The following is a 26,999-nucleotide window of genomic DNA, read 5'->3' as shown; positions in this document are numbered from 1 at the left end:
CAACTCAGTCAAAGGTGGAGCTGCATTATCTTTTTGTGTCCAAAAATTTTTAATATATTTTTTTAAAAAGAACAATTTGGTGTTCTTAATATTTTATCCCTCTCAGGTTAGCAGCAAAAGCTTTCCTCCATTGCATTCGATTGTCCGGATGAAGTGGGAGTTGTATTTCATTCCACTCATATCATCATCATTTGACTTTTATTTATTTTTAATCCTATCTGGCACGTCCACGTCACGTGATTTTCTAGGAATGCTCTGGAAGTGATCGTTAATTTTTTTTTTTTTAAGGGAAACTGGCAAAGATTGATGAAAATAGTGCTGCGTGTATTTTTCCGTTTCCCTAATTAGAGCGAGATATCATAAACATGAATGTCTTGACAAAAAAAAATAAAAATCTCATTAACCTTTTCAGGGACAGCGGTTACCACAGTGGACAGTTTACACCGGATGGCGATCACGGCAGAAAAATCCACCGATTGTCGGAGCAGCTTGGCATCGGGTGAGACGTCGCATCGGGGAGTCGGGCAGGTGAGGTCGTTTTCAGCACCTTGGAGAGCGGAAACATGCAAATCTCACCTGTGGGAGGAAAAGAGTCCACAGCCAAGGTTTGATTGACACCCTCGCCCAGGAGCCTTATGATCCTGTTCCAGTGCCAGGGAAAGATTTGCATAACAAATCGAGTTTGAATATTATCTTTGACGCTGAGGTGCAAATTGGCCGTTTTGCGAATTCCACCTGTAGGCGATCCGCTTCACGGATGAGGCCCGCGTTATTATTTCGCATCACAAGCTGCCACTTCCGGACTTTGCGAGCTCTTGTTTCTTTATTGGGTTCTTATTTTTTTTTTCTCCGAATAGAAAAAAAATCTCCGAGTTGGGTCCTCTTCATCACCTCCAGTGTTTGCTTTACGCCGCGGTCGCACACCTCCTTAGCGACCCCGCTGCGAGCCAGGATCCGCCCCGAGAGCTCCCCGGGACGGGGCGTCTTTTAAACCTGAGCCGCGGTGTCGACGTCCCCACGGGGGGGGTCAGACCCATTTAAGCACATACCTCGACGTGGGGCCGCTGACGGGAAAATAAACACGTCGGTCTGATTACGACCGAGCCGAGGCCTCCCGCTGTTTGCAACCTCCTGTGTTTCGCCGAGTTTATTTTTTGCCGCATCTCCGTGTCTAGACTGGAAGAGCCGTTTTCTTGTGCTCGAGTGTCTTCAAAGTCTCGGTGGGCTGGAGAAAAAAGGGGGCATCGTTGTCCCGACGGTTGATCACGCCACTTCGGAGCATCCTGTACCAGACTCTCAAGTGTACGTAAGTACAAACGTAAAATTAATATTTACTTGCGAGCTTATCTGAAATTGACGGATGGTTGATAACTATTAAAAGAGGGCGGAGACAAGGTGCGGTACTCCAGATCCTCTATGCAGCCTGTTTTTATGTCCTTCTCTTCCGACACACCTAAAACAGAACGATCAGCAATTTTGAATTCACACAACTTGTAGGCTACAAAATTACTTCCCATGACTGTATTTTTTTTTTTCAGTCATGAGGCATATGGAGGATACATTGCCACCGATTGGAGGATACATTAATTGCATCCTCCAATAGGCACCCCACACACCCCCGCGCCCATTTCTGACAGTTCCGGTACACATTGCCCCTTTAGGAGTCGGTTTGTCCTCTTGACACTTGCGGGACTGACACAGCTTGAAGAGAACACATGTATGACCGTGTCAAGGGAATCGTAAGTTAGAATGGAGTCATGGGTGGGGGGGGGGGGGGGGGGTGTTTGCTGTGCCATATATCTTTCCGGGCCAGGAACTTTGTTTTCTCACTGGAATCGGGTGTCGTGATTTCTTCATGACAATAATGCAAAAGTAGGAATTCGAATATACTGTCGGTATACGCGTTGATGCCAATGTGCGTATATGATGTCGATGTCAATATGTCTACATTACAAAAAAAATATTTCTACATTTATGAAATGCGTGTCGTCGTGAACGGCAGGAAATCATATTTTTCATACAAGTGGGTCAGGTTTCCAAAAAAAAAAAAAAAAAGAGCATCCGTCCCGTGAATAATATTACTATGGCGGCGCGGGCACCCGCAGCGCCTCCTCTTGTTGTCTGTTTAAGAGGGAGGAAATTTCATCTGTGCTGCGCATTTGACAATAAGGTTGTACTTGATACTTGATTATATTTAGTGCAGAAATGCCCCATCTAAGAAAACGCCCACAAATTTTGCGCACACAAAAACACCACTAGCCCCTTTCTCTCTTTTTTTTCTTTCCTTAAAGTCCCCTACTCTTCCTCTGATATTAACGCAAGTTATTTCTGCGGTGGTATTATGTTACACCCCTTCCCCACCCAATCACAGCGCTCCCCAAAATCCTCCATTTCGCTCCCCCTGCAACTATAAAAGAGTGGGAGACACATCTCCGCCTTTGCACGGTGCAGCCCATTTGCTTCCAAAAATCCGCTCGAGGTCGCTACGTTTTTTTTTTTTATGACACATGTGGGAGTCGCGGATCGGAATAGAGAGGGACAAGTGCTTCTAGAGCATCTCGGAAGACTTTGGAGAATGCGGGAAGACGACTCGTCCCCGATGGACAGCGCGGGGAACAGTGAGGAGGAGACCGAGCGGCAGCTGCCGAGGAGGGGCGCGAGGAAGCGGCGGGCGGCGGCGGCGGCGCGCCGGAGCGCAGACGATTTGGACGACGCCTTGGACGTAGAGATTCCCAAGAAGAGATGCCGAAAGAGTTGTGACCGCGGTGGCGGCAGCGTGGCGAGCGAAAGCAGCGAGGCAAGCAGCAGCGGCAGCCCCGCTCGCTCCATCGACGATCTCCAGAACCAGCGCGTCATGGCCAACATCCGGGAACGCCAACGCACGCAGTCGCTCAACGAGGCGTTCACGTCGCTCCGGAAAATCATCCCCACGCTGCCGTCGGACAAACTCAGCAAAATCCAGACGCTCAAGTTGGCCGCGCGCTACATCGACTTCCTGTGTCAAGTTCTGCAGAGCGACGAGTTGGACGCGCGGGGCTCCAGCTGCAGCTACGTGGCGCACGAGCGTCTCAGCTACGCGTTCTCCGTGTGGAGGATGGGGGACGCCTGCCCCGTGTCCACCACAAGTCACTAGTGGGCCCGCTTCGGATGGGACAGCACGGTAAACCGCAGCTAGTGTCCTCTCTCTTGCAACTTTTTTTTTTTGTTTGTTTGACGCGCAACCTGACGTCACGGATGTTCACGTTTAGAGCCGTTGCCTTGGAAATAGCTTCCCATTCGATTCCCGCTCTGCAGTTGTCGTTATCGCGTATGAAAACAAAGAGTGTGGGCAAAGTAAGGCCCCGGGGACCACGCACGGCCCGCTCTGTGCCTTAATACGGCCCAAGGCAGCATAGTGTCCCGCAGTTTTCCCGGCATGAATTGAGCTCGTTCCATTATTTCCTCTGAAGGTTTGTCACTAAATTCGTTTCATTCATCGCAATAAATCGTCGGTTGATTGCTTGACCGTAAATGTTGAAATAACCAACGTGAGTAAAATGAATTATGTTTGTCATTCACACGCCAAATTGAAGTCATTATAAAAATATGTAATTACTAAATGAAAAGGAATTATAATAATTTTACTTATCTTAAGCTACGCTGAAAAACTATTTTATTTGATCATGTACATCGCTTGCACATAACTAAAGGAGTCGTTTTCATGTCTTCTCAATAGTAATGTTTACTGCATTTTAATCATGTGCAATGAATGTACATTTTCCAACAAACTATTCAAATGACATTTTATCTCAAATGCGGCTCTTTAAGCACAAAACTTTGACCACGCCTGATAAAGTGATGCGCGCAATATTTGGAACTTTTACCGCATACAATTGAAAATGTCTTAATCTGTCACTTCCAAGTGTCCCATTTGAATTTTGCTCCTTCATGACAGCAATATTTCTTTGACAGGCCGTCCACGCTGAAGAACTCGTGGCTCAGTCCGACTCTCCCCGACAAGACGGAAGCCTGGAAAACATGCAGCTGAAGCCCAGCTGCTCAGCTTCATTCCTCCTCCGAGAGCGGGATGTGCGATATTTCCCGTTGCAGGGACGGCTGTGTTTGCAAGGGAGCACTTATAGGACAAGACGGATATGAAAGAGAGACCACTGCGACTATATGAATGTTGTAAAAACAAAATGAGCTGTTTTTGAAACCGGAGAGAAACAACACCATTCCTTTTTACATTCCTCGTGACAATGTCTCACAGCCAATGGAGTATTTGTATTTATTTTTCTACCGCTGAGAAATCCGTTTGCCTTCCCCCCTCCCCCAATGAAATAAGAGATGTATTTATTTTTGGGGTTATCTCAGAATGCCGAATCGATCTGTCGTCTGCACATTCTGAACATTGTAAATATTTGGTAATAAAGAAATGAAAGCTAGAGGCTGGGAAGTTTTCATTCGGTTGTTCCCCAACGACAAACTGTTGCGGTCCCAAAAACAATCCGAGCGCGTTGAACGCTCCTGAAACGTACCTGAAAGCACGGCAACAAAGTCATTTCCGGTGGCTTTAGCCTTTTCCAGTTAATCAAGAGAGTTTATTTACTTTTGTTGTAGCAGAATCCCGAGCTAACGAAGCCACGGCGGCGGCGGCGGCGGGTGGGGGTGAAAGAAAACATCTCATACCTCTGGATTACTCTAAAGTTATTTCTTGCACTCGGGGATCTGGGAGCGCCGTAATTAGCTGGCGGGGGCCGTTGGAGCAGTGGGAAGCATGCATGATATTCCCACATGTCCTCCCGAGTCACAGGTCAGCAAGGGAGACTCCTGCAGGTGCTTTTGAAGTTAGCCTAGCGAGCTTTCAAGAGGTGGATACGGGTCAGGCTGCAAAATGCACCGTCTTCTTTTTTTATTTGTTTGGGGGGGGGGGGGTGGTAGGGACAGAAGTGACCATAGCAATGCTGTCAACACACAAAAATGGGGGAAAAGACTTGCAACTCTCCATGTCGAGGGATGATAATGGGAGCTTGAGTGCGTTTTCTTTTTTTGCATTGTGGCTCGTGCGCAGAAGGAAAAGCCATCAGCTCTGACCCGAGGCCCTTTACCAGGCACTTGGGGGCGGGGGGGGGGGGGGGGGGATCAATTCCCACCCGTAGCTCACCGTGGCAGTGTTATCTTAAACTTGAGGCCGTTGCTCTGACATGTAGGAATGTCACCTCTGAGGCTTCGCAACGGGTCCAACTACACCCATCGTGGTTCGCCGCGCACACGAGGAGATTTCTCAACGATATATGCGTTGTCGCGGTGAGAGAAGAGAGAGAACGAAGGCTGTTTCGCCTTCGCTCCCCCTTTTTTGGACTTCAGAAGGTAAAGAGGTGACTGGTTGTTATCAGCGTGAAGGCATCTGCTGACGATGTCCTGATTTACGAGCTCTTTGATGACCGAAACGCACGCTGTCTCCCAGCCATGAATCACCATTTCAATTGCATTGGATTTGCTCTCTCTCTCTCTCTCTCTCTCAACTGATGCGAAAGTCAAAAGGTTCAGTTTGTTTGTTGACGAGCTGTGACTCCTCTGTCAAAACGAACTCCTCGCAGTACTCTTGGTCGATTCCGTTTTCAACGCCCCAGCGAAGGCTTACCTGTCTTATCTCCCCTGACTTCCTTTTAGCTTGACTTCCACTTTTTTCAGTGCACTGACCTCAGGGCTGTGGGAACCCTTTTTTTTTTTTTTTGCATGTTGCTGCAATTCCGTGGTATAGCTAATAGGATTTGTTTCAATTTCAACAACGGTGTCCTGGAGATGATGCATAATGCGGCTTGATGTTTATGAAATAAGCACACACCATTTCCATCAGGAAACAAGGATTTCATTTTTACCCAATTGGAAATTTGAACACAGTGGGAATGAAAATGCGGTTCAACTCATGAGATGATATTGCATTAAAAAAAAGAAAAGAAAAAAGAACTCACAATTGTAGTTGCCTTGGTTGTATTTATTCCGACGGAGAAGTGTACCGGTGATGTCAAAAATGCAAATGTGATGACGGCTAGATGAACTGACTTACACAAATGCTCTATGTGCAGAATATGCCTTTGTCCGATAAAAGAAGTACACAGTGAGAAGTAGAAAGAAAATGTCAGTGTTCTTCAGGCGCCATCGGAATTCAGGGTGAGTACAATTTATGCTGATTTTTCAAATTTTTAAAAATGATTTATTATACAGTGGATAACTACGTTTTCACACTTTGACAGCAAAGAAGTGTCATGCATGGAGCAACTCCACTTCGCTCGATGCTGCAAGCCTGACAAACTTCATCAAAGGGTGAGTCATTTCATTGTTTTTTTTTTTTTTAAGCTTTATTGGTTTGTCGGCGTCAAAATCCTGCCGCGAACAGACTTAAGGGAGTCTAGATAACTCTTTGGGACCACTATGGAAGACCGCTCTCGTGGTGTAAGGAGTGTTCCAAAACAAGCTCCAAAAAGTGGCCCATGCTGGCCCATTCCGACTTTGCAGATTTTCCAACAGAAGGAGAGCAAAGTTGTCACTGTTTTGAACAACTGTGATGAAAATCATCAACCCTTGGGTGGAAAAAAAAATGTAAATCCACACTTCTTGTGCACACAAGTCAGCTTCAACCCAGAACACTTCGTAGTTTGTACTTTTTCTTTCCAAACAATATTTTGCCAAGCCAATTCTCCGGCCATAAAATAAGCGACTCGAGTCGATTCGAGTCCCGAGTCATATTCCTCCAGTTCAATTAAGACTCTCAAAAAGGAGCAACAATCTTGCAAAAGCTTTTGAATCCACAGACGGGACTGGCAAGGTAATGACCCATTAAGTCCTAATGAAGAGACAGGATTGCTTGAGGGGCTTTATAAAACAGGCAGGGGCCAAGGGAACACGGAAGTGACCCGGCAGCAGTTAACGCACGCTCCCAATTAGTCTGCAGCTCACACACACACACACACGCGCGCGTGCGCATCCCCCGAGGGCGGTGCCAACTGCACCCATCAATTCCTGACCTGCGGCCTCTTAACTAACCCTGTCGCCCGCACGCCGACGACCCCCAAGCTTGGACCGCCGCAAAGTCACTATTGGGTGGACAGGCAGAGGTGCGTCGGATTGAAAATTGTCCTGACCAGGTGCAGGACAACGAGACACAACATCCGAGTGAGAAAATAAAGAAAGTAGGCGGGCAAATGAAGGGACGGAACATACGTGAAGCTTCTCGGTTGCCCTGCTCGGGGGCTGTTTATCTTGCAGATTGAGTTAAAGGCGAGCCTCTTCCAACCCTCCGCATACCAGACAATATCACAGTGGCTCAGCTTTAGGAATATAAACAGACAAGCTTTATCAAAGACGAGCGTGGCTCTTTAAAACGCATCGGCTCTTTCTCCTAACTTAATTTACGGCGCCTTACGCAACGGGCCCTTATTGGATTTAAGCTGTTTGAATGTCTTATTCGGCCTGAAAATGGGGATGGTGGGGTGGGGGCTTTAGGGGGTTGTATTGATATGGGGGTTAGGACTCCCATTTCCGTGTTTGTCTTACACTCGCAGGCTCATTGGAATCTATCAGACATTCTACATTTGATTTTTTGGGGGGGGGGGGGGCATTAAATGAGCACTTTCTGTACTTAGTCTGCTCCACTGAGTTTTTTATTTTTTTTTGGTGGTGTGGGGGTGGTGGGGCAAAAAAAAAAAAAAGTTGCGTCTCCGACTGTTTGCATCATCCGGTGTTAAATTTTGTGGGTTTTCTCCCAGTTGAATGCAATCGCGGCTGATAGGCGTTGCGAGGGAGGGGCGACTTGGCATCTCGAGGAGCTCAGTGTCGCTGGGAGAGAATGAGAGCCTTCCCTGTCGGGTGGTCTTTCTTTTTTTGCTTCTCCTTCCTTAAGCCTTCTCTAATATGTTGCCATCTTTTCTGCCTTTCTTTCTCCCGGCCTCAAAATCCCCCTTCTTTCCGTCCACCCACCCCCCCCCCCCCCTCCAATATCTGCAATATCATCTCCCCCACTAATTTCCTCCGCTATGTTTACCTCGGCGCACGCATACAAAAACACCCAGTGTGCCTCAGTAGTTACTTCATACAACCGGTGGGTGATTGGGCCTTGGAACCCCCCCCCCCCCCAAAGAAAAACACACCAGACAATCAAAGATGCCTCACGTCTTTCGAAAACCAAATTTTGATGATTCAGCGATCAACACCGGCTAGTAGCGCCTCCCATCTGCCTCTACGGCTGTTCTGTGCATTTTACAAGCACTGACTTTTGCCATCTAATGAGTCTTTTTCCTAACTCCCCCCTCCCCCTTTTTTTTTTCTTTTTCTTTGAGCTTCGAAAAGCGGTCCGGTAAGTCAGCGCCAAAGTACACACACACACACGTTTTGCTCAAAGTGCAGACATGGGACAACAGGAAAAGTGGAAAGTAACACCACCTGAAAAGAAGCAAAAGGTCCCCCTGAGACCAAAAGCTCATATAAATGCAAGGAGGGACACATAAATACTGAGATGGAGATGGCGCGCGTGTGTGTGTGTGTGTGTGTGTGTGTGTGTGTGTGTGTGTGTGTGTGTGTGTGTGTGTGTGTGTGTGTGTGTGTGTGTGTGTGTGTGTGTGTGTGTGTGTGTGTGTGTGTGTGTGTGTGTGTGTCATACAGGTTTAAGGTGAAGATGATTATTTTTTTAACAGCACATGCAAGATTAGCGCTCATCAATAATAAGCAACACAGCACAAGAGCGCTATTTCAGGGCAGCACCTGCACCCAAATCTGTCCCCATAGTGTCTGGATGGCTGAAAGAATTGTTTTCATCTACTGCTTTTATGCATCGGCTCTGCTTTACTTCATCTTCTTTACTACTCAGTAAAAAAAAAAAAAAAAAAAAAAAAAAATAAAAAATCCAAGGGCCCCATCGTCAGAAGTTGGTAGAGGATGCGGACACCCCCCACCCCCTCAGCACGTATTGGTACACTGAAACCCGAGCCGCCGGAAGCGGCCCTGCGCATCATCAGGTCGAGGCAGACAAATAACTCACCGTTTGAAACGTGCTCTGGTTGGGCCCGCTTTATTTTCTCTTTCATCTCCATCACTCGGCTCCTGTCATCTTCATCGTCTTTTATTGTTTTCCTTTAAGCTCTCGTTGAAACTGTAAGAAAAGAGGGGGGGGGTGGAGGGAGGGAGAGGAGAAAAAAAATACCTGTGTTATCTCAATACGAGCTAGCGTTTAAAGACAAAACGAGCTGCGGCTGGCTGGGGTTTAGTTAGGCCCCCAAATTCCAGGAAATATTTTCTTGCGCCATTCCCTGAAGATTTGTGGTCGTCCTGCCCACAATATCCCTATAATGTTTTCGGTGGAATTTCCACAAACGATAAAAAGCAAGTTTGGAAGAGTGAAGCGTTGATCTTCCTTATCGCTGCACGCTTGGATTATTTTACCTTGCAAATGCAACTGTGAAAATGGAGGGAGCAACATTGTGCGGCTTTTAAGGGAAGAATGAACCCCCCCCCCAAAAAAAAAGAATCCAACTACTTAGGCATAATATAATAGAAATGATTGTCATGTGGAGCGGTGACATGAATGCAACAAAGATTTTGCCACTAATTTGTCTCTGGTTTTTCTCAGGTCCGACGGTCCAGTGTCGGCCTTCCTGCAAGGGGTTTGCATGTTGTCCTCAGTGCCAAAACGTTCACGGTAGGTCCATGAAAGACTCTAAATTGTCCACCGGTGTGAAGGCGAATGGCTGTTTGGGGCACATCCTCGCCACCTGGGCCCTGAGCTGTCACCCCATGGGGTGGGGGTGGGGGAACAAAAAAAAAAAAAACATTCTTTGCAGTGGGCTGTTAGTACAGTATTCAATGAAATGTTATTGGTTCAAAGGTTTATTTTTTTGGGGTCAGACTTTAAAAAAACAAAAAAACAAAAACAAAATATTTTTAGGGTCACCTAAAGCCATCTCTGATGGAATTTTGCTGTTGACCAGCCTTATTGTTGACTGCGCCTGATGGTATGTCGCAATACGTTCAATTGGACGTCAATTGTGATCACCGCCCTTTTCCTTAGTCACCCCGAAAACAAAAAGAGAACGCAAAACACACTCAACTCATCTATGAGATGTTCACTGAGGAATTTGGAAGTCATGCATGGGCAGCGTTTCAACAGTTCTGCTTGTGTAATTTATTGACAGATTTTTTTTTTATATCCCCCTAGGCAGTTTTAATCAAATTCTAAATTGCGTCGTATGAGTTGAGGGGCATTTAAATTTATAGGCGACAGTGAACCAAGACGGAAAATGAATCAAATGCCGATGCAAAAAGAAAAACTGATGTAACAAGAATGACGTGGTCTTTGTGCACCAGGAAGTGGCCACTTTCCTCCCCTTTGCTTCCCACTGCGACGGTGTGAATTAAGCCGAGGTCAACGGGTAAGACGTCGCTGTTCAAGTGGGGTTCGGAAGAATAGCATCTCAACACTCTTACCCCTCGGGGAGCTGCTGCTTGGGACAATTGAGGGTGCACACACACACACACACACACACACACACACACACACACACACACACACACACACACATACACACACACACACACACACACATGCTGAAGTAAACGTCTCACTGGTGAAATACTAAAAGTCCCCCTGGGGAAGTTGGCCCACTGGCCTCATAGAGTGACCCTTGTTACCGAGGTGATTAGATATTGCAATGCCTCATCTGCAAACATTTAGCCAGTGTCAGCCCTCATCTGCAACGTGGCATCCGGGGCCACCGCAGGGAAAACACCGGCAAGGATGTGATTGAGGACATGTGACAAATGTTACGTTTTCTTCATTTCTTCTATCAGGTTTCCAGTTGAGGAAAGGATGCTGTATGCTATGTGAAGCGGTGAGGTAGTGAACAGCCCAAAAGTGGCATTTACCTCTCACGACCTTTTTTGGGGGGGTGCGAGGTATGGTTTTTTTTTTTTGGGGGGGGGGGGGGTCAATGTGAGAGATTTTGTAGTCATTGTGAGAGCATTTCTTGAGCACAAGATGTTTTGGGAGTTCTGTTGCAGATTTTGTTGGGTGTGAAAAATACTTTTTCATTGTGACAATGAGAATTTTTTTGAGTGACATTTTTTGTTGTGAGGTTTGTTTTTTTTGTTATGTGTGAAAGCATTTATTGTATGTTTGGCTTTTTTGGGGGGGATCTGTGTTCTAAGTTTATATTTAGTGTCAGATTGTTTTGGAGTTTTGGGAGAAAATAAGAGATTTTTGTGAGTTACAGTTATTCTGGAGAGATTTTTTTTAGGATGTGTGAGGGATTTTTTTTTTGTGAGGGCAGAGGTTGTTTTTTGTGGGGGGTTGATTGTGTGGAGGCAGATGTCATTTTTGTCCTATGTAGCACCTCATGTATATAATTTATCCAGTTAACGAAGGTTTACAGTTACTCCAGTGGCAACAATAGTGTCTTTTTTCAACAGATTGATAAAACCAGGCTCTTGGTAAACTCGTTTTGTTGTAAAAATGAGGACATTTTTTCCCCCTCAAATGATCCATTTTACACCCTCTTGATTATTTCCCTCCTTTATTTCCTCGCCTAAACATTCACAATGGAGCATTCCCAATCGGAATATTCCGGATAAAAAGTGCGTATTGGCATGACTTTTCCTCATCATGAAATTACTATCGGCTGTCACATTCCACCTCCTCACCCTTGACCCCTGACACACCGGTCTTCCTCCTTTAGGCCAAACCATCCTGACCGCCACGCATTAGGTCACTCATTGGCCTGACTGCGACTTGGCTTTATGCTCACTCTGCAAGCGAGTCAATGACTCCTCAGAGGGACATTAATAATTTACTCGAGGCTCCGCGGCGCACGGAACATGAATATGTTCTCATGTTTATGCGCACATAGAACAACCCAGAAATGTCCAATTATATATCCCTGTAAAAGTTACCTGATATACTGCTGGATCAAGAGACCTTCTGTTTCCTTGAAAATAGAGAAGCGGTAGCCATCGCTCATGCGCAGCAGTCCAAAAGGGGGATTGACTCTTTATACGACACTTGTGTAAAAGGCGCTTTTTAATATATGACAGCGTGTCAGGCAGTTGGGAAAAGCAAAACCGCCGTAGCCCTTGGTCATCACTGTCAGCCAGAACATTCATGCTGAAAGCATTCACACTTTTACCAGAATACGGAATAAGAAGATCCGGCCACCCGTGTTCCATGGCGCTTGCCGTCATTCACTGGAAGCTGTCCTCGCTGACTTTGGGCTCTCCAGCCAAAGATCCATTTCCACTCACATTCTTTGGATAATTTATAGTACTCAATTAATATTCAACTTTTTGGAAGATGGAGGACATGTAGACTCCTCACAGGAAGGCCAGAACCGAGATTTGAACCCAGAACTTCAAAACTCAGAACCTCAGAACTGTCGGGCTGACCTGATAGCCCCTAATTGACCTTGCTGAAAATCACCAACTGCTCTCCTTGAAGAAAATACAGTATACTGTATCTTCAAAATATGTTCATTTGTGATTGTAAGAAGTAGTGCTTGTTAGGTAAACAAACAAACGCAAATAACAGTCACAATGTATTTATTTGGTGCGTTTTCGATGCGTAATAACATTTGCCAGGTGATTTATTTGAGACATTCCAAGACAAGCGTCCTTCTCTTGACAGTTCAACGTCCCGTTCCAGGGAGCCCAGAACGGATTAGCAGCGACCTCTAGTGTTCATCTTCAGTCATGTAATAATTGGACTTGAATCTACTTGCTGCTTCTCAAAATGTAGGGGAATTGTTTTATTTTATTTTACAACAAAAACCCCCCAAAAAAACCCATATCATTAGACAAGGCCCAGGCAGGGACAACCAATCTCTTCAAACATTTACTGACATGTCATTGTCGATATAAAATTAATTATTTATTCACCTGAACGCATGCAAATGGTAATTTAAACTTGTTCAGCTCACAGAGATGCGATGTCAGACGAAGGGTGACACGGAAAGACAAATGAAACACGAGAAGGCCGTGGTGATTTCTTTAGGATGCATTCAGGATAGATGTTCCATCCTCTTAAACGAGGGGGGCACGCTTGCATTTAGTTTTGACAGTTGTAGCTTCCAGGTGGAATTTTCACCCCATTTGAAGATTGTGACTGACAAAGTGCAGTCAAGCAATTTATTTGCTCCACCCCCCCCCCCTCACTGTAGCATTTAAGTGCTAAAGTAGGCTAGATCTTATCTAATGGATACCACAAGTCAATAAATTATGTATTATGCCTTTTGTGGTTATAGGTTGATCACGTGACCCGTATTTTTCAGTTACTGTCACTTCCTTTCAATAGTGATTAGTGATTTAATTGCAGCAACAAATAGCAGTAAAGTACTGTAAAATGCTGTTGAACCACAATCATCTTTCTTCCTCTATCTATGCCAGCGACTTACACAGTTAATGCGCTTTCACGAGATGATTGGAACTTTGGCCGAAAAAAATAATACGTCATGCAGTTTGAATATTAACACTTTACTACAGTAAAAGAACAAAAATAATACGATTATATATTATTATAGTATATATACTCTTATTAATAGAAATGCATTGCAAATATAAGTTAAATATAAACTGTACCTAAGTATATGTTTAATAACAGTAAAGTACAAAGGCCGAATTAAATAAACTGAACTGCAGTTGGGCAGAGATTTCACGTACCACTAGAGGAACCCCGCACACAACGAGTGTATTTATATCATACTGAATAACTGTTTTTGATTAGATTTAGTATTCCACGTTGTGCTGTATCGCATGGAACGCTGTAAAAGACAAAGCCAATCTGCTTTTAGTGCTTGTTTGTGTGTTTCTTTGTGTTTAGAGTGGCAATCCTCCACTGAATGAGCAATCAGTACTGTCGGTGGAAATAGACAGCCTCAAACTTAAATTTTGCTTAGCGTACCAGGAAGATTGGGCAGCCCAAGTTGCTCAATAACATCTGGGAAACGTTGTTTCGCTGAAACGTTGTTTCTGAGCTGAACTGGATGTTATGCTTGGGGTTTGTTCAATCGTGATTGTTTCTGCATATGTGTCAAGTCAGTCACGGGCGTGAGGCAACGTCAGCCCGTCCCAGCCAATCAGGCGGCGACGTCCGCAAACGGGGCGCTGGAGACGTAAACCTCACAAACATGGCGACGCTCGAAAGCGAATACGGAGATTGGGAATACGACCGTTTTTAACCGTGAAGAAAGCAGTCCCGTAGGCGTGTTACGATGTGGCGGGGTTAACCAGGGCCACCGGACGCCTTTTGAACGATGTTCGCAGAGGTAAGTTACAACTGACGTCCGTGTTACTGTGAGTTTAGCAGCTTTCGGCGGATGCTTGTCAAGCCCTGGAAGCTAGGCGGCTAGGCGTGAGCCCAGCAGGTAAACACACACACACGTACAGATTGTCATGGGAGAGGACGGACGCCGCACAGCCTCGGCGCTTCTACAAAGCTTGTCCGCTATAAATGGTACTCGACCCGGGATTACACAGCTAACGCGACGCTAATACCATGATCTTGGGCTATTCGTACTGTCAACACTGCGCTGAAATTAGCTGGACGTGACTAATGTAGATAGGGAGTGTTTATATTATGATAAACAGCCTCCACCGGGAAAATTCGACACCGCACAGATCACAGGTGAGCTGGGTGTTGGCTTGTTTTTTGTTTTTTCGGCCATGTGAGTCGTTTGTCAACTCCGCGGGAGTCAGTTAATCGCGTGGATGCCGTACGACGCGTTGGTTAAACTCTGAGAAATGTATCGCTTCCTTTTGACTTTTGGTTGGACTCAATAGATAATATTCTTGCGTGTTTTAATGTGGTTCTTGTAGCAGCCAGACTGCCAGGTCACGTGAGCCTTTGTCACAAACAAAACATTATCAAAAGCAGGCAGGTTTGAAGTTGATGCAATGTGACGTTTGATTGACTTGGTGATCCGTGGTATCTTGATTTAGAATTCGTCCCGTGACTAAACTCGGAAATTAAAAAGTCACTTATTTCCCCAATTCAAATGATGATGCAGCCCCTCCAAAATTACCACTTTTTTTTTGTCAGCGTCTTTAATAACTAAAAATGAGCACCGTATTGGATTCATAGCACAAGCTAAAACCTTACTGTCCTCTATTTGATGGCATCTTGCTGCCAAGGAACTATGTTGGAGTTGATTAACTTCAAAGATGGGAGTTTGCAACGAAAACATTTGTTGACATGTAACCTCTTCCTCATTCCCTGCTAGGCTCAGTATTTTTAAAAATAACTTGCCACTGAATTAAACTAACCAATCAGACTAGCGACAGCAGGCATGACTGAGGGAAACGTCAAATAATTGCAGCGCCGGTTTGTGACAAAACCTCTATGGAGTGCGAGCAATGTTGCCACCTTGGCATCCACCCATACATGTTTGTTAGTGAGCTGTGGGCATTTCTTTTGAATAGAGGGGTGGGTTGGTGGAGTTTAGAGGGCGTGACATGAGGCTACAAATAAAAGCAGTTCTAACTCGCCATACTTCCAAGTTTGAGCAAATGTTTTTGTTTTCTCGCCTAATTTGCATATCTTGTGGCATGACAAACACACAAAAACGTTAAATAAAATGGATTATACTCACCAGAGATGCTTGTTATTTTTCAGCATCTTTGGCTAATTTTGTTGTTTGGTAGCTAGTTAGTTGTTGCTGCTCTAGGAATCAGCAGAGAAGGCTCTAAAGGCCCTAACTGCACACCACGGAAATTATGGTCAAATGCACTTATTCAGAGTGAAATCTGGGCATTGAAAAGACAATCACGGAGATGAAAATGAATAGTATTCAGACCATTGACCATTTCCTAATGTTGTCTCAGATGACCTCACTCTGTCTTGTTGTTTGCCGCAAAGCTTTAGGCACCAACTGTCCGGGCTCCCGGAGGGGATCTGCATCCCAAAATGTGACTCCAATCTTCCTTTAACGCTTTCTGGTAGTGTTTGCATGATGACAGAACCCCATCAGGTAAATGAAAATTGGACTTCCTTGGCAGAGGTAATAAAGTTGAATTAAGGTGATAAGAGGCTCTTCCGGGCACCTCTCCAGCGGTTTAAGTACACATTTAGCCTCGGTAACGAGGCTTTAGTTGCCACTGCAGTATTCTTTGTGTCATAAAAGACAGTGCGGTCTTTGGTTAGTCACGGTCCTCTTCGTTTGTCAGCTTTCTAAAGGTTTACTTTTCAATGGGAAAGGTACAAACAGAGGAATGCATTTAAAGGTTCCTTTTCAAACGCGTGTACCGTAAGATACGATCACATCAGGCTTTTGGGTCCGACCGCCTCTCCTCCGTGAAAACGATTGCCTTTCACGCGCACGCTGAGGATATGCTCGTCCTTCCCTGATCGCCTGTTTATGGGTTTTGGCATAGTAAAGCGCCGCAATCACTCGCTGACCTTGTCCTTCCCCGTTTGGCCCAAGTCTGATTTGAACTGACCTTTGTCACACACTTAGCCCGCATGTCACCTTGGACATCTCGGCCTCCTCCTGTCCATCAAAGGAATTCGCCGATTTGACAAGCTGGGCGGTCTGCGGTTTGGCAGGCTGACTCATGCGGCTGCGTCCCGTTTGATGTGGTTTTGGTACCGTCGGCGTTGCGGTCATGCGGCCATGCATCCGTCGCATCCGTTGGAGCTTCTTGTTCAGTTGAATCCCCAAACGGACAAAGGCTCTGGTTGCATTCGCAGACTGCAAATAACGTCCAACTGTCAGCGCCCCGTCCTGCGGGAGTAACGTAAACCTCCAGTGCCTGTCACCTTCGCAAATGATTCTGCTAACATCCAAGCACGTGCGTTCAACTTAGCTTGACGCCGTTTGCAATCACATTGGCAGAGTTTTTATGGGAGACCAGGAATGAGGCACTTGCAAATAAGAGAGCGCTTGGCTGTCTCTTTAACCGCCTTTGGCCAAGAATGTGATCCAGGCATCATTCAGAGGTGCTCGGAGTCGTCATACCTCATGGTGCCCCAAGTCCCCTCACAGATCCTTAGAACTTAAGTTCTGTTGATGAATGTTAACGCCATGTTTGCTCTGTCCTTTAGTCACCAACCAATACGCTTATGTGTTAAGTCTTTTTTTTTTCTCTCTCTCTCTGTCAATGCTTTTAAAGCGGACAATATTCTGCTCTTGGCAAATCTTTGCCTAATGCATTCCCAGATGGATTAGGCGTGAGCAGTCATCCCTGTGACTCTCTCCCTTAATTAACTGGGGGATCTCCCGCCGGCCAGTTTTAATGGCGTAAGCTAACATGCTGCCTAATGACCACGCTGATCAGGGCTGTGGTCACCCGTGAGATGATCTCAAGTGTGTCAGGAACCAACCGAGTCATGCTTCTCTCTGCGGCCGTGAACATTTAACTCATTCACTCCCAAAGATGTTTTTAAACGTCTTTTCAGACTTGGTCAAGAATTGGCTGGTACTGAATAGGTTAAACATTTCGAGCCCGCAGAGACAAATCTTATACCCCCCCCCCCCCGAGTGTGACTCATTTCTGTCGGGCAGACTCAGTTGTTCAATTGACATGAAATGTAAAACCCTGCTGTGACATTGTCTCAATCCTGTATGGTGAATCTTTTCCGTTTGACCCACTTTGGTTATACATGCTACCTTATGTGCAGTGGTGGCGCATTATTGTTCATTTCCCCTTTGCGCTTTGAAATCAGCGGGTTGGTTTGGTCGCGCGAGTGATGTTGAGCCAGGTGTTCTCGCCGAGGCTTACGCGTTAATCAGTGGAGCAGGTGGTTCATGTTTTCAACCCCACAGCGTAAGCCGCAATAACTCGCACTGTTATCATCTCGTCTACAAAGCCGCCCAGCATCGGCGCCTTCGTCATCGCGTGGCATACCACCCGGATGATAAGACTCCGCGTGTAACACATTTCAAGTGGGTCTTTTTCATGCAATGATTGTGCTTTTTTTTTTTTTTTGCTTTTTCCCGGAACGTCAGTTTGTTGCCTTTTAATGAGTAATTTGAGGTTAACCAGCGAGGCCACAAATGATTCTTTGGATCCCCACCGACCTTGGGATCTTTGTTAGATGTGAGTCGAATAGGAAGTCTTGTCAAGCCTGTTTGAGCACTCGCCGCACCTTGGACATTTAGAGACATACCTGAGAGATTCCAAGTCTATGTTCACCTTGCGCACATCAAAAAAAAAAAAAAAAGGTACAATGAATGCCATGACGCAAAACTAGTGGTGGAATTTTTTTTTTCACCTCTGGGATTTATTTCATTTGTCATGCTATCAAAAAGTTTGTCCCCAGCATTATCTCGCATCAACGTCCACAGAAAGGCAAAGCAAAATATTTGGGGCTTTGAAGCACGTACCTCAGGTCAACATTTTGCAACTTGTTGATAAAAGCACCATGTCAAGGTCAGATTGTTTTTTTGGGGGTTTGTTTGCAATTTGTTCAGAGACGCTCTTGTTCCTACTTTTCTCATCCGGGAGTGTGCCCACTTGACAGGTCATCGTTTTAGTTGATGAGAGAGAGGCTGTTAAAAGCAAAGTCAGGGTCGGGGGCTTCTCCAAGGTTTGGTAGTGTGCCGCTGCTGTGTTCTCGGCACCCAAGCATGTCACTCTAAAGTACAAGTCACGGACACGATGTCACTCACGTAAACACTTGCACAATTGCAACGATCGGAAACGGAGTCGAGATGAATGGTTAAGTGGCTGTTCACATCTTGTAACGTCGACACATCAGTCATCTGAGCGAGCTGCCGGGCTCCGTCCGCCGGTGGAAGTGAAAACAATGCGTCGATATTGTTGTCTGACTCCGTCCGTCTCTGCAGCACTTCACGTTCTAACGCAAGGGCGGGCCGAGATCATCGGATCATCATCCCCCCTATCAGCATGGCTACTCATTGTGTGATACCACTTGAATCTCGCGTTGTATCACGGTTTCCTGTGCCTCCAAAATGTTTATTTTTTTTTTTCGATTTAGCGTGACGTACAAGCGCAGCCATTTTTGTACGATACTGAATAAAAATATTTGTCGGCATGTTGTCGAAATACTTTCAATCTAGCTGTTCTATTAAAGTATCAGTCTAATTTAATTCAGGATATTCTGGAATGTCAAATGTATGTTTTGACTTTTTTTTTTCCCTCCCCCAGAGTGGAAATGATTTTTTATTTATTTTTTTTTAAATGGTGTGTGTGAACGTGCTTGGTGAAGGAAGAGTATGTATTTTTGAGGAAATACAATTAAAATATGCAAAAAAAAGGGGGGGAAGGGGTGTCACAGGTTGTGCGTATATTGAAAATTTGTGAAATTTTGTTGTAAAATATGAATATGCTGTCTGAATTTAGATTTCTTTTTCCCCAACATGAAGCCGATTTAAGTTTGCTTGGGACGTCGAGTTAGACGCTTTCCTTGACATTGTTGTATAAGCTGTCATTAAATGATGATTCCATTTTTTTTTTTTTTTGTAGGCCAGTCTGTCCTTTTGGGGATGGGGGGGTCTCGGAGTAGTGCTGTTCCTCGTCACTTTCGGACCCTTTGCCATATTCTACCTGGCCTTTTACATCCTCTGCTTCATTGGCGGGTGAGCAGGCGCGCTTTTTTTTGGGGTGGGGGGGTATATCCACGGATGTCAGCCTGTCACTCTTGAACTGGTTTACTCCCACAGGGGCTTTGCTGTCACTCTGCTTTACGGGAAGATCAACTCGGAGAAGTACTTAGAGAGGTGCGAGCACTCCTACCTGCCGCCCCCACCGATTGGTATTTCAAAGGTAAAACGTGACTGTGTGCGCGTTGGACATCTGCAAGTTTCCCCCTCTCATGGTTCTGCCTTTTTTTGTCAGACGCTGGATGAGATGAAGCTGGAGATGAAGCCCATCAAGATCGACAGGCGACTGACTGGCTCGAGTTTCATCGATGAACCTCTGCAACAGGTTTGCGACAATACGGCGTCACTCTCAAGTTATCGCAACCGCGCGACTCGTTGCACGGTTTGGCCGAGCGGTGCTTTTTTAAAAAACAAAAAAATGTTTTTGGGAGCACTTTTGTGACAGGTCAGCCACTTTAAAGGCCCACATAAGCCATCCCAACAGACTCCACGTTTGCTCACGTGGAGTCTGTTGTGTTGTTTTATTGTATGCCTGCACTTGTGACGCAACCATTTTTTTTTTTTTTTTTTTTGCGAGTCAAATGAGGCCAATGCAAGAATAAAAGCATGCTGGCGAGGCGTCGGATAGTATCAGCATCTTCAATGTAACAGCGAGCACGATCGGATGCTTCATCTGCATTTGAGTTGTCCGAAAGCGATGCAAGTTGGCCACTTCGTGTAAGCTCAAGCAGCGTGGGCAGCATCGTTAAGCGGCGACGCAGCATTTATTATTATTTTTTTTTGCGATGCTCGGATGACACTGAGGGAAAGGAAAAACAATTGACTTGTGCTTATTCACTTACTACCACACAAACAACGTCAAATGCTGATTTTCTGTCACTGTTTTTTTCCAAAATACAAATGCACTCATGCTGTTAGCATTGCAGCATGTTTTATTTTGAAGTCTGCATTTTTTGGGGGGGTTTGGTGTTTTTTGCCACCTTGACATTGTAAATGGCGACAGCAAAGTGAAAGGACCTCATGAAACGGACTTAAAATGCCTCAGATGTCAGTGATGACTTGAAAAAGTCAATTTGACACCATGAGGACATTTTTTTCAGTTTGATCTGTTTTTTTCTTGAACAGAAATACACGACTCAACAAAATGAAATCAGATTTGATTTCCACCAGGTTTCTACATAAAAAAAAAAAACAAGGCTCTGACTCTTGAATGCAATTTTTTGAAGCATTATTTATGACTTTTTTTTTCTTTTCAACTCAAGCTCTCAGATTGTTAGCGCTTGATAATTAACGATTTTTCACAGCTGTTTTTCTTTTCTTTTTTTTTTTCCCTACTAATGTCCCTGCAGGTGATCCAGTTTGCCTTGAGAGATTATATCCAGTACTGGTACTACACTTTGAGCGAGGATGAGTCTTTCTTATTGGAGATCAGACAGACGCTGCAGAACGCCCTCGTCCAGTTCTCCACGCGGTACGTGTCACACATACACACACGTTGTCGTCGGTGCCGGTTGGGTTGATTCCACGCTTTTAGCGGATCTCGTTGGTATTGTCACGCTTATCTGTCAAGGTCCAAAGAAGTGGACTGGCAGCCTTACTTCACCACTCGCCTGGTGGACGACTTTGCCACCCATTTGCGTGTCTTTCGTAAAGCTCAGGATCGTCTCCCGGACAAAGAGGATAAACAAAGTAAGCGCCGACGCTCTCGCACTCGTCACAAGCCACGATCGCTCACGTGACCCGTTGACAAATTTGAGTACCGTTCGTTGCATGGCCGTGAAGGACAAGGACAGAGTACGTGCGGTTTGGTTTGTTTGACAGATTTGTTTGGTCTGAACCGCACAGGGGACAACATAACAGAGGAGCTGATTGACTCGTTTTTCGAGGCCGAAGTGGAGATGGAGAGGAAGATTTGTCGAGACGTCGTCTGCACTTCGCTGAAGGATGAAGAAGGTAAACAAACTCAGGTCTGTTCCGATGACTCGCGTCAAACAATCGTCGGCGTGATTTGTCGCCCGATGTTTTGTGTCAGGTTTCCTTCGAGACTTGTGCGAGTTGCTTCTGTATCTCTTACTACCTCCCGGAGACTTCCACAACAAGAACATGAGATATTTTTTAAGAGTGAGTGCGCACTCGAAACAGTCACGTCTCCGCAACAGCGAGCCATCCCGCCACGGCGCCGTGTTCTCATTTCCACCCGCGTGCGTTTTTATTTAGGAGGTGTTGGCGCGTGGCGTCCTGCTTCCTCTCATCAACCAGCTGAGTGACCCGGACTACATCAACCAGTTTGTCATCTGGATGGTACCAGTTTGACATTTTTACAATGCAAGAAGTGGATTGAAAACGTCGGTGACCGTGCGCGCGCGCGTGTTGGTGTGTGTGTGTGCGTGTGTGTGTGTGTCTTCAGATCCGAGACTCCAGCTGTAACTACGAAGCCTTCATGAACATCCTGAAACTGACAGACAAGCCAGCGGAGCTGGAGGCCGTGAAGGACATGGTGATGGAGGAGCTGCAGTACTTGCGCTCGCTGGACACAGCAGGAGATGGTTGGGGGTCATGTCGCTCACGGCTACGACCAGATCAATCCTGGACTCATGTCACTTGCTTCGCTTTGTGCTTTCAGATATCAACGTGATCAAAAACCAAATCAACAGTCTTCTGTTTGTAAAGAAGGTGTGTGAGACCAGGATCCAGAGACTACAATCTGGCAAGGTAGGAATGGATTCAGGAGTTTATTAACCCTGAAGAGGTCCTTTCGATATCCACCCTCACTTGTGCACAAAATAAATAAATAAATCATTTCATCAATATTTTTTTGATCTGCTTTAAACAGCTGGAGCTTTAACAGCAATTTGCTCAAAACAACCAAACTTTGTGACTTTACATATCTTGTATAGATTTTGGTTTTGGGCTCTTGGGGATCGTTGTCGTTTTAAGATCATTCAAGCATTTGATTAGGATTGTCATGACATCACAACTCAGCGCAGCCACTCATAAATAAGAAACAGAATGTCACAAAATGGCCAGAGAAGGTCAAAAGCAGGGGTGGCATACGGCCTCAGTAGATGTCAAGTGGGCCGGACCATTAAAATTATACCCTACTCTGCTATAAATAACCAAAATATCATGTCTTTCCTTTGTTTCGGTAGAAAGAATCACAAGAACATTAGGAAAATGTTACAATTGAATGAACATTTACAAAACATTTGACAAAATGACGTGACTCCCTGTTTCATTTGGCTGTCCAAATCTGCTGATCGGTCTGAAATTCTCTGGTCTAGTCTTCCTCTTCAGGCTAATATTGGCAAAAGCTTGTCGCTTCTCGGGACATACATGTTCAGCCACCTTCATCATGCATCATTTAACAAAGTCACCGTCGGAATACGGCTTTAGTGCTAATGCTATTTCGCTAGCAGTTAGGTAGCTGGCTTTTACCGCTGTGTTTGGTCTGTCTCGGTGACAGACTGAGACTGCTGTTGTCTTCTACTCCGATCAAAACAGTGTTCCCCCTAGCGGATGATTCATGAATTGCAGCTTATTAAAAATATTCATTGTGTGTTTTATGTATTTTTTCACTTTTAAAATTATCCTGCGGGCCGGATCGAACCTCCCTGGGGTCCAGTTCCGGCCTGCGGGCCGTATGTTTGGTCTAAAGGGTTAAACAGCGATGGGTAGAATCTCCACAAGTATCCACTGCATTCGCGAAAGACGTTTGATGAGGTTCGCAGACAGACGGTCTGTCAACTGACAGACCGTGTCTTTGCCCCGCCCCCTCCGTCCTCTGTGTAGGAAGTGGACGCTTTGAAGCTCGCGGCCAACTTCGGCAAGCTGTGCGTCATCCCGCTGGATCACATCCTCGTCCACAACATCGCCCTGCAGTTCTTCATGGGTAAATGCGTCGATGCTGTCGCCGGTCCTCAACTTCCTTTGCGCTCATGGCTTTTCTCCTGGCAGATTTCATGCAGGCAGCCGGCGCCCAGGCCGAGCTCTTCTTCTGGCTCACGGTGGAAGGCTACAGGGTGACGGCGCAGCAGCAGCTAGAGGCCATGCAACGCTGGCATAAAGACGGCAAGAGGCAACCCAACGCCACCAAGGGGCTCCTCAAGGCGGCCGCGCTGGGGGTCTTTGAGCAGTACCTCTCTGACAAGGTCAAAAAATCAGCCGTGAACAGCCTTTGGACCACCAACATCATAAATACAACTCGCCGGAATGCCATGTCTTGTAGGATGTAACGGACTTCACCTCTAGTGAGAAGAACACAGGTCGATTATAGTTTGAATGATATTCTTGAGATACGTTTAGATGATGTTCAAAGCGGACAATTTGCGTCACACAGTTTGGGAGTGACGCAAAGTAGGATTTCAAACACATATTTCTGTCACGGAAATCGAGCAGCTCACGGAGCACTTTGGCCCACCGAGAATTATTCGGGTGCTCCAGATTAGCTGCTCTGGGTCTTGATGGATGTAGTTAAAAAAAGAAATATTTTTCCAAAATCTTGTTTTAATGTTGAGAGGGAAGAAATTTCATCTGTGCTGTATGTTACACATACGTACAGCACATTTGACAATAAAGTTGTATTCAATTCAATTCAAATTAACCCCCCCTCAAAAAAAAAGAAATAAAAATGCTATAAAAATAATAATAATGATGCTGTCTCGCCATGATAATTTTTTTTTCAACTACAAAATGTACCTAATTTACCTAACGAGCTTGTTCTCCCGGCAGGCGTCTCCGCGGGTTCAAGTCAACGAGGACTCGATAACATGCTTAGGGGAAAAGCTGCAGAAAGACGACCCCACGCCAGAAATATTTGACGATATCCAGAGAAAAGTAGGAAATCATTTCCTGAATTCCTCAATCATGATTCAAAAGTCCGTAACCAAGCGAATGGTCTTTTTTTCTGCCTCAGGTGTACGACATGATGCTGAAGGATGAGCGCTACTACCCGGCCTTTAAGCAGAGTCCGCTCTACGTGCGCATGCTGGCAGAGCTGGACATGCTCAAAGAGCCCAGCTACCGCGGCTCGGACGACGGCGACGGAGAATCTTTCAATGGCTCTCCCACCGGGAGCATTAACCTGGTGAAGGCTCGCGTTGTCTCGCGAGGGTGACTGTTGTCCACAAAAAAAAAAAAAAAAAAACAACTGAAGGTTTTCTTGTCTTTCCTCCAGTCTTTGGACGACTTGAACAACTCCTGCCATGAAGAATCTATGCAGCTCCACGCTTTCATCTCTGACACGGGTATATACACACACACACACACATACACGCACACCAGATCGGATGTTTTGAAGACTGGATTGACACTGCGTCCTGGTTGCAGTGACACAACTGTTTTTATTTCTTTGCTTTTTAGTTGGCACAATTTGCATATGAGTCCATGGCAGTGTAAATAAGAAAAAAAAACACACACACACAGTTGGAATTGGTTATTATCCCTCGTCTCAAATATGGATAAAAAATGATTGGACCTGCAGTGTGAATGCAGCCTAATTTTTGTATTGATGTGCTGATAGCCCCTTTATTTGTTTTGTTTTATCGCCCATCTTTTTTGGCGCCAAGCTCCATTTTTTTCTGTCTTCTTTCTTTGCTCCTTCCATCACCTTTGTTTTTCCGTTCTTTCTTTTCCTTTCTGTCTCCCGCCAATTTGTCCCCGTCCTTTTGCACCCGCATGTTTTTTTTCTTCCTTGACCCACTCCCGCTCCCTTCCTACCCGCTTGTGGATGTATTGTCGGGTGGGGTAGCTGACGCTTGTATTCCCGGCTTGTGGGCTGCCGCAGGTGTGTGCAATGAGCATGGGAAGACGTACGCGCTTTACGCCATCACTGTATTCAGACGCAACCCGGACGGCAGCGAGGATTGCTGGAAGACGTACCGGCGCTACTCCGATTTCCACGACTTCCATATGAGGATCACTGAGCAGGTCTTGATTTTGCTCGGGGTGGGCGCGTGCGTGTTGCGAGTGTGACAAATGGAAAGCGCGAGCATCTTCTACACGCGTATGAAAGTGTGAGAAAATGTAACAGCGTAAGCGTTTGAGCGTCTTTTTTTTTTTCTTGACGGGCTCACATTGCCCCGTCGCACTTTTAGTTTGAGAACTTGACGTCCATCCTCAAGCTCCCGGGGAAGAAAACCTTCAACAACATGGACAGAGACTTCCTGGAGAAGCGAAAAAAAGACCTCAATGCTTACCTACAGGTATTAATTCTTACTTATTAGTGTCATTAATTGTTAATTGACATGGGTGGCCAAAATGAAGACTACTCCGTATCCGTTTTTCTAGTTGCTGCTGAACCCCGAGATGGTGAAGGCGTGCCCGACTCTTGTCCCGTACGTCTATGACTTCCTGGAGAACAAAGCCTACAACAAAGGCAAAGGAGACTTTGCACGCAAGGTATTAAAAAAAAAGAAAATAAAAAAAGTTTGGGAGTCCTTCGGAGTCGCAGATTCACTTTTCTGCTGTTTTATAAATGTCATGAGAGCGGTTCTGTGGGTCACGGCTCCCGGTCAGACGCTCAACGCAGAATTGCAGACAAATGCGGGTCTCTCAAACGCTCACTTGCCTTGTCGCGTTCACACACCAGATAGACACGTTTGTCAATCCCCTGCGGAGCTCCATGAGGAACGTGTCCAACGCGGTCAAGTCCCTCCCCGACAGTCTGGCCGAGGGCATGAACAAAGTGTCGGACAACATGGGCCGCATGTCCGAAAGACTGGGCCAGGACATCAAGCAGTCCATATTCAAGGTGCTCCCTGTCACCACCTGCGCTCATCGTGACAAATGTGACAATTGTCCCACCTCCCTTGCAGGTGCCTCCTCTTCTTCCCAAGCCGGACATCGACCCCGAACATTGTCGAGTCTCGGCACAGTTGGATGACAATGTGAGTGGACCCGCTCAAGTGTCAGCGATTTGTTTTTTGCGCAAGTCTCTCACATCTTGTATCTGCACGAGCAGGTGGACGACAACATCCCGCTGCGTGTCATGCTCCTGCTGATGGACGAGGTGTTCGACCTGAAGGAGAAGAACCAGTGGCTGCGCAGGAACATCAAGAACCTGCTGCAGCAGCTCATACGGGCCACTTACGGCGACACCATCAACAGGTCCGTCCATATAGAGTTCCGGATCAAAAACTTTATAAAAGCTAGTTTTTACTATTTAAAAGCAGTTTTATACCTCCCATCTGCTCAAATCACATTTCGATTGAAACCAATTCAATTGAACCAACTAAATGTTCAACCAAACCAAATAACAGAAATTTGCTAGCTTAACGCTAATTTATGATTTGGAACACTGTCGACAAGCTAACAGAAATTAGCCAAGAATTTAGGGGAATGAAAAAATCCTTCTGACTACTACTACTTAGCTGAGCAGCAGTACATACAGATATTACTCATAAGTAGACAATATATTATTTCTCG

At 45.6% G+C, this 26,999-nt stretch overlaps 2 protein-coding genes across 9 annotated transcripts in view; both read left to right on the top strand.

The window, feature by feature from the left end:
* snx13 (sorting nexin 13) overlaps nucleotides 1-26,999 on the top strand; it is a 35,900-nt gene that overhangs the window by 5,918 nt on the left and 2,983 nt on the right. Inside the window, exons 4-28 of one of the 8 annotated variants that reach the window (XM_086136226.1) lie at nucleotides 413-1,306; nucleotides 6,069-6,153; nucleotides 6,237-6,306; nucleotides 9,605-9,673; nucleotides 19,441-19,553; nucleotides 19,638-19,740; nucleotides 19,813-19,902; nucleotides 20,927-21,048; nucleotides 21,148-21,266; nucleotides 21,423-21,530; nucleotides 21,610-21,698; nucleotides 21,795-21,878; nucleotides 21,985-22,123; nucleotides 22,201-22,289; nucleotides 23,367-23,466; nucleotides 23,532-23,725; nucleotides 24,306-24,410; nucleotides 24,490-24,660; nucleotides 24,751-24,820; nucleotides 25,360-25,502; nucleotides 25,670-25,777; nucleotides 25,863-25,973; nucleotides 26,164-26,325; nucleotides 26,390-26,461; nucleotides 26,536-26,681. In XM_086136226.1, coding sequence (XP_085992352.1) covers nucleotides 6,119-6,153; nucleotides 6,237-6,306; nucleotides 9,605-9,673; nucleotides 19,441-19,553; nucleotides 19,638-19,740; nucleotides 19,813-19,902; nucleotides 20,927-21,048; nucleotides 21,148-21,266; nucleotides 21,423-21,530; nucleotides 21,610-21,698; nucleotides 21,795-21,878; nucleotides 21,985-22,123; nucleotides 22,201-22,289; nucleotides 23,367-23,466; nucleotides 23,532-23,725; nucleotides 24,306-24,410; nucleotides 24,490-24,660; nucleotides 24,751-24,820; nucleotides 25,360-25,502; nucleotides 25,670-25,777; nucleotides 25,863-25,973; nucleotides 26,164-26,325; nucleotides 26,390-26,461; nucleotides 26,536-26,681 — 2,612 coding nt within the window. In that variant the 5' untranslated portion in view covers nucleotides 413-1,306; nucleotides 6,069-6,118. The other 7 variants (XM_086136229.1, XM_086136230.1, XM_086136231.1 and 4 more) reach the window with 7 other exon arrangements.
* On the top strand, nucleotides 1,766-4,424 carry twist1a (twist family bHLH transcription factor 1a). Its single transcript, XM_086136235.1, has 2 exons — nucleotides 1,766-3,160; nucleotides 3,952-4,424. Exon 1 carries the CDS (start codon nucleotides 2,501-2,503, stop codon nucleotides 3,131-3,133), a length of 633 nt encoding a protein of 210 aa, XP_085992361.1. The 5' UTR covers nucleotides 1,766-2,500; the 3' UTR covers nucleotides 3,134-3,160; nucleotides 3,952-4,424.

Source organism: Hippocampus guttulatus, chromosome 18, assembly GCF_054856545.1.
Source record: "Hippocampus guttulatus isolate MCC_2025c chromosome 18, RoL_Hgut_1.0, whole genome shotgun sequence".
In the NCBI taxonomy this organism is placed as follows: domain Eukaryota; kingdom Metazoa; phylum Chordata; class Actinopteri; order Syngnathiformes; family Syngnathidae; genus Hippocampus; species Hippocampus guttulatus.
The sequence above is the reverse complement of the archived record's forward strand: the minus strand, read 5'-3'. Positions and strand labels throughout refer to the sequence as shown.

What these genes read in the sequence shown, in the direction of transcription:
- twist1a (XM_086136235.1), top strand. Translation starts at nt 2,501, where the DNA reads ATGACACATGTGGGAGTCGCGGATCGGAATAGAGAGGGACAAGTGCTT.